Here is a 13,969-nt window from a genome sequence, read left to right as displayed (position 1 = left end):
TGGAATCACTACGGAATACCGAAATTCCACAATCCCAGGACTCTGAATCCCCAGGGCCAGAATCTCGAGATTGCGGAATTTCAAAACTTAAAAAAAAAAAAAAAAAAAAAAAAAGGTAAAACATGCAACAAACTATTCTAACATGTATGCAGGGGAACAAGCCTCACCCTGCACCCCCATGCAACTTAAATATACCAACTCTGAGATTGCACTACAGTGGAGTGAATGGCAAAGTTCCCATTCCATACTGTACGGCAATCCCCATTCACTATGTTCGAGATTCCGCAATCTCGAGATTCTGGTCCTTGGGATTCAGAATTTTGGTATTCCGTAGTGATCCTATATATATAAATATATATTTATTTATAGATCTATGTCAGTTAATCGAGTTTTCTGAAACTCGAAATTCATATCTGTGAGATGATATAATTGAATATTTGAAAACTCAAACATTAAAAAAAACACAAAAATGTATCTTTTTTTATGTTTCTGCAGTGGGCAAGCCCCACTGCATACCCTCTGCAAATTATATATACCAACTCCGAGATTACACTACATTGAGGAAGACCATAAATTATCCAGTCCTCACTGTACCACAATCTCCATTTCAATCATATCGCCATTATGACTTTTGAGTTTCTGAAAACATAATCATACATATATATATATATATATATATATATATATATATATGTGTGTGTGTATATAAATGGTCTCCTACATGAAGATCATACATAAGGTTTTCTTCATTTACTACACCAAACAATTTTGTATAAGAGATAACTTCATTTTGTATAATGTTCATTGAAATTTTTTTTTAATTTTTTTCTTGGATATGTGATATTGGGAAGAACAGAAGTAGTTTTGTTGTGTTTAAGTATGTAAGGTGAGCAGATAAGAATGGAATGATTTGTGCATTGTCTAAGCTAAACTTGTTGGAAAGATGTATAGAGATTGTTAGTAAATATATTAAAACTGAATATCAAACAGATAACCACTAAACCACCAAAGAATAGAATTTGGTAGGCCTAAGGAGGATATTTGAAATTGTTTTTTTTTTTTTCTTCAGTGAGGGACTGTGTTGAAAGCTTTCTACAAGTCTAAGAATAAGAGAAGGAAAATACTAATGTTCCTCTGTCTCTGGCTTTAATGATTGTATCTATAAATTTTATAAGGGCAGTTTTTGTTTTATGAGCTGGTCAAAAGCCATGCTGTGTGGGAGGGTAGGAGTTGCTACTGCAAGAGATGATATTATGGGTGTTTACTGACGCATTTTCCAATAGATTTTGAGAGGGGAGATAAACCTACAATCTGTCTAAAGTTATATATGTTGAAAGATTTACCACAGTTGTGGAGCGGGATAATGTTTTTTTTATTCTTTTATGTCATTATAATATTGTTTCCTGTTGGAATCAGAAGTAACTTTCTGAGAGGTTGCAGATTTCTCTAAAGAACTTTAAATTTTGAGCCATTTTTCCAAGATTTATATTTGTTGTTTGTGAAGCTTCTGCTATAATTGGAAAAGCAGAGGACATAGCTGGTCTTTACTGTTTTCATTCTTAGTGGTACAGAGCTATTTAGAGTACTGAAGAATATTGTGATAAACTTCTGCAGTCCCATCGACCGTTGGAATAGTTTTCAGAACAGACCAGTTAAAGTACCTTAAGGTGATTGATTACAAACATATCTATGTCGAATTAAGTGAGATTACAGGTCATTTGTATAGGTGTTGTTTGGCATAATAGGTAATATTTCTAATGTCAAATATTGCGGACTAATTACTGAAAGTGTCTGATTGAATTCCAGATGAGATATATTTACTAGGATCAGAAAACATTAACCAGTCACAAATGGAACCACTACCTTTAGATTTGCTCTAGCATGTGGGCTAGGTAATTAGTTGTTTGAAGCCATATAGGTTAATGCTAGAAGTAGGAAAGTCAGATGTAAATTTTTCCAGTCAATATTAACATCTCCTAAAATGATTGTTATACTATCTAGTAAATTCTATTAAACATTTGCCCATATACTATGACAATTTAGTAGAGATTAAATTATGCATAATGTTTTCCTGTCAGTGTGGCAAAAGAAACATGACACTCATTCTTGGAGGTTTCCTTTGTTCTTAGGTATCCTAGTACTAAAAGCAAGATGGAGTGACTTACTGATTTAAATATAATTCATAAATTTGAGGAAATACTATTAAATCTATTTCCTTTTTTTTTATGATGAAAACAATACAATTCAGTTTCCTCTTGAAATGCTTAAATGGAAACCGAAATTATTTTGTGCAGTAAGTATTGTATCATTGGCTTTGGCAGGCATATTGTTTCCTTAGAAATTGTGCTCTTCTGATTACTCTGCACGGCCTCATTCTATCTGCTGTATAACTGCTTGGTCTGTCTCTTTCAGCTCCCCAGGTCTGTTTGCTTGTGTATTATTTAAGATGACGCCACCTAGCTGATATTTTACTTGAGCTAAGTTAGACCTTAGATGAAGTACCATGCTCTTTCCTGTATGACTTCTTAGCTGGCATTTATCTGCTTTTGCTACCAGTCTCCATTGATCTCTTTGAAGGCTTACCATACCCAACTCCCAGTTCATTTACTTTCTTAGTATAATTTGTGAATAGAAAGAGATCCTTAGTTTCTCTTATAATGTCTCTATAAAACCAATTAGCATTTGCCTCACTATTGGTGCCATAGCCTTTCCTCCTACTGAGGTAAGCATTATAGGTCTGCAGTTCCAAAATCACTTCTCGTGTCCTTTTCATGGACTGCTACCATTGTGGCATCCTCCCAGTTTCTTAGAAGCTTGCAGCCACCAAACACATGGATGAAGAATTCTGCTGCCAGATAAGAGGCACAGCTGCAAAGTTTCTTACGATTTTGGGAGGTAAACCTTTATGGCCTTGTTCTTTTTCTAATCAAAATTCCTTAAACTCATTTAATGCAATATCCTTGGGCATAAGACTGTATGTTAGCTATCCACCCATTTTACATCCCATTGACATGCTTTCTTACCCCTTCTTTCTCTTTTGAGAAGACTGAAAGGAAACGTTCATCAAAGTCGAAGCCATGTTGGTATCCTCATTGTATTCTTTACCTTGCCCATCCAAATATTTCCCAGATTCTCTTTTCCAATATGACTAAGAAATATTACTCTTTCAATGTGTTAATATTAATCTTTCATTATTTTAGATACACAGTCAAGCAAATACTTCTGTCACTAACTAAATCTGCAAAATAGCTCTTTCATCTAATAAGTTAGTATTCATTTTCAGTTGTAAATACATTCATTTTTTGCCCTCAATAAAGTTAAAATTATACTTTCTGTAAAATATCCTTTCTTACTTGTGGATCTGGGTTCCCACTATAAAAGAAATGCCTTAAGAATGGTATTCCAGTAATATTAAAAAATGGTGGTAATGCTGCTTCCATGTTGATAGCACCATGTGCTCCCATGAGATGTCATTAGCAGTTTGAAAATATTTTACAAATACCTTTTTTCCCTAGATAAGCTCATTGTTAACAGGTTCAAAGATTAGTACTAAGCTAACTGCCCTTGTGAGCCATTTTAAGCCTAGCCAATTATCCCTTGTGAAATTCAAACCCCCCACCTTGTGTTTGTAAGGCAAACACCTTAACCATTAGGCGATAGCAGCCTATCGGTAGGATTTAATGAAATGACCTTCCATTTGAGGCTCCTTGACAGGTCATTGCATTCACTGTTGAACTGCAGAGAGGACTGAGTATGTTTGAATATATGTATTAATAGACATCATTCATTATAGGCTATAACTTTGCAGAGATAAAACACTTTAACAAAAAGGAAATTATCTAAGGTGAAATATTAGGTTGTTACTGCTTTACAATAAATATATTACAATTCAATGCATTTTATACTGCTTTAAATGTTTTGAATTATTAAATCTATTGCCTATAAATGGTGTAACCTTTAATGCATGTCATATTTTTTGTGTTTCTGCCCAGTGTTTGCATTGCTGGTGGTGACATTGCTTTGTGAAGCATCTAGAGGCCCGTTATTTATTACAGGTTACCTTTACGGTGATCAATGATCAACTTACATTAAAAGTCATGAATGATGTGGTTAAGTATCATTGCTTCTGTCAGCTGGAAATCACCTTCTCACTTTTATATCTGTCCTGTAAGTAAATTGGTATGTTCTGCTCTTAGAATTTGTTATACTGACCAGCCTTGTTTAAGTAATGTGTGATGGAAGCAGCCCAGTGCAACACACACCACACACAGACTGACTTTTATACAAAGCAGCCATGTCTTAGATAAATTCTGATGGCCATCAAGGTCTTTCAGGATCAGGAGTATAGAAGCAGGAAAGAAATAAAGCATTAGGCAGAACTGAGTGTCACTGTCCTTTATAATTTTCTAAATAATCTGTACTATTGTACGCAGATATTGGACATCTGTTATGTCGCTGGCCAAGTCCATGTAATACTTTGTTGAATGCATCTTTTAAGTCTGCTGTATGTGTGTGTGCATATGTGTGTATATATATATATATATATATATTTATATAGATATATATGGATGCCGTTCATTTAATCTAAAGTCAAAATATCTAATAGCTGCAATGCCTGTTTCCGGTACAAAATGTCTAAAACTTAGAATGTTGAAAACTTGTAACATGCCCTTTTTCACTGTTGTGGGATTCCAGAGATGGTATATATAACTTGAAGGGGAAGGGAGGGCTTGTTAACCTGCATAGAATATTTTTCTCATATTTTGAGTTTTGATGTTTTGAGTATTACAGATTTTGATACACATGCACACACACATTATATATATATATATATATATATATATATATATATATATGATATCAATATATACAGAGATGTAAATAGCTTTAGACAGAGGGATACAAATACCCCCCCCCCCCCAACACACACACACACACATATATACAGGAGTACTATTACATTTAAACACCTATATTTGCACAAAGCTTGATTTTCTGCCAACTACACACAACACACTTTCTTGCTTGTTGTGATGATTTCATGGGCTGCTAATGTGTGTAACCTTATATTTAAAATGCCCAGAACACTCAAGTATAAAATAACGTGCAGTCGTCATGCTATGAAATAAGACAGTCCATTAAGCATTGAGTTCACCACAGGTAGCTGCTTAAGATATGGTTGTCAGTTCACTGTTGGTATGACTTTATATTAGTTATGCTGAAGCAGTATGAGGACACAGGACTGACACTATGACTGAAAGCTTTTTAGCTGTACTTAGGTGTTCTATACTGTAAGGTAACCCGAGTTGTTTGTTGAATTGCGCATACTCAGTAAGTTGTCCAGTTTCTTCTACTCACACAGAGTCCTAAGGTACTGTTCGTGTCCCGTCACCACCCCCAAACGTGCAGATGTAGCGCCTTAGTAAGAGGACGCAGCTAGCATTGTTTGATATAAAAAGCTACAAATGCCTACTACTGTATGTATCCCATACCAGTAAAATGGGATTAATTTTTTTCCAAGATGGAAAAGGTGTTCTAATGGCCGTAGAAATGTATGGGTCACATTAAGTGTATTTAATGTAACCCAAAAATACCCGAGACCAAGTCACTTTTCTCTCTTTATTGGGTCGGTCCCCATAATTTCGTAATGTGCTGATGATACACAGAAGGATATACCGTGGAAAGAAGGCCGATCCCTAGTCTGATGGTACTTCTTACTTAGGCATTATTAAACCAGTGCTTTAAGTACCCTAGCCCTTTGTTTCTGTTATGGCCAATCAGCATATTCCGTGTGGGGATGCAGTCCCTGCTCGTAAATTACCGCACCTTTATTGCAGAGGTGGCTTATTACAGGCAAGGACTACAGAAGTATAAGCGAAAATTCCGATGGTTAAGGGAATAAGTCCGAATATGACAGAACTCCTCTTAGAAACATAATTCACGGAATCATTGCCTTAGCCGGTTCAGTTACTTGCAATAGGAGACAACTGCATGTAAACCAACATATTTTTAAAGTGAGATAAAGAAATATCAGAAGTCACTAGGCTGACCGAAACAACCCCAGTACCTTGAAAACAGATGACCGCCCCCATATTGTTTGATACAACAGAAAGCTCCACTCATACTACACTGTTCCAATTGTCTTTATTTGCCTATTTCCCCCCACGTATTGTACATTTTTTCTTTGTGATTTTAGGAGTTCCCTCTACCCCCTTCTATAACTTTATTTTACCCCTCCACTAACTGTAACCGTTTCATACCGATATACTGTTATGTACCAGCCTGCTGCAAAGGGTACAACATAAGGCTAAAGAATAAGCACGTCCCATTTCGAGATAACTGCTCACTCAGTCATACCAATAGCTCTAAGCTGTTAGGACGTAGGAATAGCGCTCTGATGTTTGTCCTTAGATTTGGTCGTCCTCCTCTTAGATCTTACTGATTTTCTTCATGAAGTTGCAACTGTTTAAAGATACATATTGCATTAAATAACACAATTAAAACTATCCGGGGAGTGCTCTTCTCTGGTTGTATTTCTGCAAAAATAAGCAGAAGTGCTCTTCATTCTGACCCTCTGCTTCCACTTGTAAAGATCAGAGTTAGGATTCTGCTATGCTTTGTAATGCCTGCAGGTTAGCTTTCCATTGGAGTAGAAAATATATTTCACTCCAATAACTCCCGCTAGCGAGGAGCAGAAAGCTCGGCTCCCCTTACAAATTTAAAAGGACAGCACCTGTGTTATTCCCTTTCCAAGCAGCCCTAGCAGCACAGCAGCCGCCTGTAGCGGGAGTCAGCGAGGAGGGCTTAAATGGCCCGGTGCACCTTTAAGTAGTGGTCCACGTGAGGCAGGCCGGCGCGCTCCTATTGATTGCAGCTCAGTGTTGACAAACGCAGCACTAGTGCTTTGCAGTCCGGAGCTGCGGCTCTAGTGATGCTTAAGGGATGCTGCTTTAATTCAACGTCAGATCAAGTTTGATCAATTTCCCCCTGCTGGCCCAATTGGAAAAGCCTTATTAACAATCGGATCTTTTTCTTCTTTCCATCACCATCTTTAGGGCAAAGTCCCAGCTTTTGTTGCCCCCACTGACTGAATCTTTATTAATCGTCTAGCAAGCGTCTGCTTAATGAACCTTACCAATGATGTTTTAAGCCAAAACAAGGGATTTACTTTTGCATTTTTCCTAGTCGTTTACATGCTTTGGCTTAGCCAATTTCGTTTAAGGAACTGAATTCAGCGGGAGAAGGAAATGGGGCAAACCGTTTTACAGACTGTGTTCCTATTTGTAATAAGCCTTGCTGGAGAAGCTTTGGGAGGATTTCCTAGCGCAATAAGTATAGGTAAGTAGAGTGCTGCAGTTTCAAAGATGCAGTGAACCTTTAATGTATACGATTCCCTTTATAGCTTGGTCTTAAGTGGTAGGATTAAAATATAAAACACTGAATACCTTGCACACTTGTCTAGGAACTGAGGACATTCCTTGCGTGTATTTGGGCTTGATCTCTTGAATAATGTCATGTACCCTTGCGGGAGAAAAGTCCTTGGAGAATAAGATTGCAGCTTTTTTTTACATATCCCGTTCTCTTTGATAGTTTTAGTTCGTCTTGCCCTTCAACAAACTTATTTTTTTAGTGAACCGGTTGTTTTAATCCTTTTATACTTTTTAAGGTTGTGTGTGCGGGGGGAGGTAGGTGGAATTGTTGTAGTATCCTGCCTGAGACATGAGTATCGCCGTCCTTTAAAAATCAGTTACCCAGCGATAGATGGCAATGTACCTGCTCCAGTATGGGAAATCAACTTTCATGAGAAGACTACACTTGGGAGCATTACATTTATTTCGCTAGTGCAGGAGAGAATCATGAACATTTAGTCATAACGGTGGCAGAAATGGCTTGTGAAACTGCTTTCATGTTTGGTCTTTTAGGATGTTGAGTTAAATCTAGATAGTTAAAATTAACAGACCGCTATTGCATTTCCTAAGAAGTGAAGAACACTGAAACATTGTACCACTAACAGAAACCATAACTGGTTGCTTATACTTTTCTTGTTGATTGCATTTCCCTTTTTTTCTCTTTATTCTTTAGGGGGACTATTCATGAAAAAAACAGTTCAGGAACACAGTGCATTTCGATTTGCAGTGCAGTTATACAACACAAACCTAAACATGTCTGAAAAGCCCTTCCACATCAATTACCATGTAGACCACCTAGAATCCTCCAACAGCTTTTCTGTGACCCATGCTTGTGAGTACACATCTTAAATACAATTAATATATTTGCTTGCTGACAATGTCTATTTAAGTACCTATGTCAATTTACCTGGAGTAATATATACAGTAGCTTATAATATACGAAAGGTCACATTTGTAGTTGCCAGCTTCTGGCATAAAAAAGAGTGGATTGATTGCTATTGTCTGTTGTAGTGTTGAGTAGGCAAGGACTCACTAGCATTGTAATATCTGTTCCACAGACAAAGTATTTTTATTTCCATAATGATATATTTTTATTTCATATTATATAAAAGAAAGTAAATAAGTCAATTCATTGTTTCTTTAACAGTGTTATGAGTTAATAAGTCATTCCAAAGCACAACAATATTAAAACACTATTAAATGAAAGCATAAAACATCTTGTACAAGTATGCAAAATGAAATGAATGTAAATGTAGCCCGTGGATAAGTCACAAGTCAGTGTTTATCCTGCAGTTCATACCTAGAAATGGGAGTGAGTAAACTCTACCAACTGACTGTAATTTGCTGATATCAAACCATAGTAGTAGCTGTGACTTTACGGTGTAATAATGTGAAATATAAATAATATGTGCTAGAATGAATGCCTAGTGCTGTAGAGACACTAGTCCTAATCTTGAATCCAAATAATATAAGAGCCAAGGTATTGCAGTTTCTGTTAAGGATGTGTGTGTATAACAAAGGCATATAGGACACGTTCAGTAATTCTTCATGCAGATTTCTAATGGTCTTGTTATTATTTTTATCTAATTAAGAATTGCCTAAACATAGAAATCCCCACTAGTAATGCACACAGCACTTACTTGTCACCCACCTCTTGGTTACCACTTTACCATAGTCTAGAAGGGAAATAGTATTAGCTTTTTCATTTATTCACTACTCCTCCCTTTTGGTTCCTCAAAAACTTCAGTGCTTCTTTTATTCTTGCAAGTAGCCATTGTCTTGCATTTATTTTATCAAAAGGTTTCCATGGTAATTCTGAGAATAGTATACCGTGTAAGTGCAGGTGCTAGTAAAATAAGTGAAATGACAGAATTACTGAGGAAGTGCGAAACTGGCAAGATTGTGTTCACCACAGATCAGATAAGCAAAATAAGACCTCATGGCTGTTCTGCAATGAGTTTATATAGCTGTTTCCTGATTCAACATTCCCTTACAAAGAATGCAATGTTCATTTGAATACAAAATGCCATTCTTTTGGTGAAATAGCTTGAGATTACAAATGTGATTACATAGCGAAACATATGGATGTTTTTCATATATAAAATGAATATACATCAAATCTGATACTTTCAAGTGTGAGCAAAACCACTGTAAATAGCAATGAAAATGAATAAGAAAAGAAAAAAATCTTGGACTTTACTGGGCTGTGCAGTGCATGGCCTATAAAAATGTCATTTAATATTCATTATACGTTGAAAAATATGAGCACAAGTAATGTGCCAGTGTATGCAGGCCAACTGAGGTTGCATAGAATCGTTTAAAACTACGTTGAACTGTGCTACTTACTTCATCTTTATAAGATTTTGGGGCTACCTTAATCCATGCCAGTTGCAGAATTATGCAAGAAAACACCTCTGCATGAGCATTAGTGATGTGTGTTTACAATGTATACCTATAACATGTAGTTGTCATTATCATCTGGTTAATATTGTGTTGTATTTCTAACTAGCTATATATCAGATAACATACTGGAAGACTTGATTATTGACTGATTATGTGCCGAGTCCATGGACTAAAGTGCAGCTATGGCAGAATTACTGTTCAGTTTGAGGTTATCTTGTTTTCAAAACATTTTTTAAAGAAAGTATTCAAACCAAATGTATAAAAAAAGAAATTGTTTCCTTAGAAATGGGCTCAGTTTTACCTAGAAATAATTTGGAAGATGAGAAAAACTGCCATCCGTTTTCCAGTTTGCTCATTTGTAATTCTGTATTAATTGCTTCAATTTATCTAAAATGCCAAACTCTGTAGAACCAAGCATCTTTTATTAGCTGTGATCAAGGTTTCATGAAATATGTATAATGTAGGTTCCACAGCATCTGAGTAAGCAAATATGAGCATAAGATGTCAAGTAACTTTCATCAGCCTGTGTCATGCACAAAAGAGTAGAGGCTGCCAGCATAGAGGGAAGCAAATTATACCCCGGGGCAGTAACATAATGAGTAATGGTGAGGCTAGGTACCTTTGTCGTACAGTTCTACTTCCAATACAGTAACTGATATATAATCAGGTGTCACTAAGTACTTCTTCAAAAATAGAACTGTTATAAGCTAATTGCCTAATGCATGTGGAATATATATGGACATTTGCACACCTGTCACTACATTAATGTAGTTAAAACCGATTCCATTTACTTTGTCCCTTGTAACCTTTTGTTGTGCTTTGGCCTGCTACAGAGAGAGGTAATGCGTGTGTATGTGGATCTTTTCTTTTGCTCCCTTTTCCATTCACATCAGTGGGAAACTGTGATACTATTTTGCATGTCAAACTTGTAATGACAGAAGTCTCTTCTTATCACACCATCTTCAGAATAAGTGTCAATAGAAGTAAACAAGTTATATTGCAAAGTTCTTGGAAGATTGAATTTATTGCTTTGAAACTGGGTTGTGCATTTGTGACTTGTCTGATCATTGCATGACTCCTCAGGGAATGCACCATTAATTGTGCTCGGATCAGCCTTCTTCATTTTCCTAGCATCTCTTTGCCTGCCTTGGTTATTGGACCTAAGGCTTCTATCTTCCTCTATCGAGTGGGGTTTCAGAACAGTGTGAAACATTACAGGAATAACAAAGATATGAGAAATTCCATTCTCTTCACTTCCTGTTCAGAAAGCATATTTTTCTACATTGCATCATCATGTCTACTTTTCCATTGGCTACATTGTGCTGACAAGAGCTAGTTCTTTACATTCACTCTAATACAAGAATGACTTTCAGTTTTGAAAACGAGTTTGATTTGCAGTCATTCTGTTACTAAAGATGCCCTCAGATTTTACTATTCAACTCAAGTTACAGGACTCCATAGCTGCAGTCAGTATTTTATTAGTTATAATATAGATGGCTGGTACCATATTTAGAGTACATATTACTACCACTCAGGATTTTGTGCAGAATATGGAGGTTTATTTGTTTTGTTTGGGTAGATATTTATTTATTTATTTAATCTTAATACAACCTAGTACTGCATTGTCTTTCTCTTATTGGTGAATGGTTTAAATAAAGCCACCCTCTGAATAACATTTGAGGACTGACAGTAATTATCTGCTGCTCTGGGGTATTGTCCCTTTGCATACTATAGCTGAAATTTCTCGCATAAATATGTCATTACTACTGCATTTTTATGTAGTCTTTACACAGAGGATTATGATTTGGTCTGTAATCTTAAACACGTTTAACTATTCCTGACTACACTCCACTCATGAGATGACCTTGTTGATGTAAAGTAAAGACATCTTGACATCCAATTTGAAATCACATGACTACTTCATTTTGATCAATGAGGACCAATTAAAATTACTTGCACTATGTAGCACTTTACCTGATCCATTTAGAGACAGGTATGTAGAAGTACTCCATCTTTTACAGCTTTGAAAGCTGTAATATTGTAAGGGCTGTTACACATTTCTTTGTACCACATGGTACTAAAGCTGTTTCAATAAACTACAAGATATGGGGGGGGGGGCACAAAGAAAGTGTAGGAACCAGAAGTGTTTTAAAGAAAGCTCTAATGCACTTAGACTGTTTGACAACTGTCTGTGAAGCTGTGCTATCTTTGTATTGAACAGCTTTAAAAACTGTAATACACTTTGTCCTGCCAATTGTTGCATCATGAAGAGGATTTCAGGTTTGAACTCTGCTTCAGCTTCTTATTGCTGTACTGCAGTGTCTCCTTTTTATGATCCAGGATGACACTAGAGTGTAAGAGTGGTGAAAGATGCTTAAACTAACTGTTACGCAAGTTTCCTACATCAGAAATGGGCTTTACAATGTTGACCTTCTGATTTAAGCAAATTCACCACACTCCATGTACAATAAATGAATAAACGCCTTTCTTCTGCATAGATGAAAATGTTTGTAGTATAGTGTCAAGAATATGTTTCTCTTTCATAGCTTGAAATATTTCAGTTCTCAAACTCCATTAAATAAAATAATTGGGATAGTTTGCCAGGGAAAATACTATATCTGTATTTAGGATTATTTGGAGAGCTTGAAAACAGCTTAAGCTTAAATTTACCAGCATATATTTTCTAAGGTCACACGACTATGTGAATTAAATATGCATTCTTTAGAGACCATTTGACCTCTCAGCAGTCTCTGAGTTTCAAGAAAATTCTTGATTTTTCTCTCATTTTTGCTGTGTTCCTGTCAAATTTAATAATTCTTTCCCCAAAAAACTAATGCATTATAACTTACAATAATGACAAATATTATTGTTGTAGATTTCCTTCACTTCAGAAAATGCATCTCTTTCTTGTCCTATTTCCCTTAGCTTTCTAAACCAGTGATATTAATAGTTAAATGCTATCCCTCTTTTGAGAATTTTCTGTGATTATTCTTGATGTTTTCATTGATTCTGAAGGTAAATGTTTGAGAGCCTGCATCAGGAATAAATCTGCCAGTAGATATATTTACCTTGACACAAACATATATTTATTTAGAATATACTGCTATATAAAATTCAGAAGATGAGTCATCATTATAGTTTCAGGCCCAGTTTATATAAACATAGCATATTGCAGGGTGAGGTATGCATTACACAGGTTGGAAGGATACCAAATATATAGGTGGTACAGTAAAGAGAACATTTATTATTAATTTCTGGTTTACCCATCTGACTCGTGCACATATTTTGCATTCTTTCAGACCTCATTGTACATTAGCTTATAATAAAATGGTTGTGCAAAATGTATTCTCATCTAGTTATGCCATTGCCAATTAACACCCAGACCTCGCATTCCATTCCAGATCCCTCTCCTTCGCTGACTTCATCCAACAAACTACCACCATCGTATTTAATTATGCAGCAGAAGAAACTATCAAATGCAGAAAACAAACCTCTCCCAGTGCCTACACATAGTAAATCCATTAAAAAAAACACCTGAGAAATTTATATTTCTAACTTGAGCACATTACTAAATCTGAATAAATTTAATATAGAAAAATAAATAAAAGCAAGACAAAAATCAGAATTTTATAGTAATAACAGCACTAAAAATTAAAGGGTAAGAACTTTTCCTGATCAGAACCAGTAAAAGGCATCCAAAAAAGAAAGGTAAAAAACAGCTTCCTAATGGAAATGAAGCCGTATGGGAACTCAGTATTGACCAACCATTCTCTACAGCAACAGAAAACAGGAAGTCAGCGACACTAACCTAGGAGTCAGATTATTCCCACTCTGGCAACGACATCGGAAATCAACATTACACATTGTTACCCAAGTAGTAAATCTGAATACATAGTACACATATGTAAAATTATTCAAATACACATCCATATTAGGGACCCAAATAAATAAATAAACACAACTGTCACGCCATCAACTAAAAGCTTAAGAAAAATGATGGGGTACATTAGTGCTTATATATGTGTGTTTTATCTCTTGCGGTTGTCACCAAAATCATTATCCTTACAAATATGTTTAAGACTGCAACAAGCATACCTTTAGTTAAACAACTTGCATTTCATATAGGAAGTATTACTACTTGTGTGTATGTTTGTTGT

General features: G+C 35.8%; 1 protein-coding gene across 5 annotated transcripts in view; it reads left to right on the top strand.

Moving 5' to 3' along the window:
* Positions 1-13,969, top strand: part of GRIA3 (glutamate ionotropic receptor AMPA type subunit 3) — a 2,740,455-nt gene that overhangs the window by 314,398 nt on the left and 2,412,088 nt on the right. For 2 of the 5 annotated variants that reach the window (XM_044057327.1, XM_044057326.1), the window contains exons 1-2: positions 6,544-7,338; positions 8,083-8,241. In XM_044057327.1, coding sequence (XP_043913262.1) covers positions 7,248-7,338; positions 8,083-8,241 — 250 coding nt within the window. In that variant the 5' untranslated portion in view covers positions 6,544-7,247. Of the gene's footprint in view, positions 1-6,537; positions 7,339-8,082; positions 8,242-13,969 lie in introns of those variants that run through there. The other 3 variants (XM_044057329.1, XM_044057325.1, XM_044057328.1) reach the window with 3 other exon arrangements.

Source organism: Protopterus annectens, chromosome 15.part0 (assembly GCF_019279795.1).
Source record: "Protopterus annectens isolate FY-2018-M chromosome 15.part0, PAN1.0, whole genome shotgun sequence".
In the NCBI taxonomy this organism is placed as follows: Eukaryota; Metazoa; Chordata; order Ceratodontiformes; family Protopteridae; genus Protopterus; species Protopterus annectens.
This window is presented reverse-complemented; position numbering and strand designations above follow the sequence as displayed.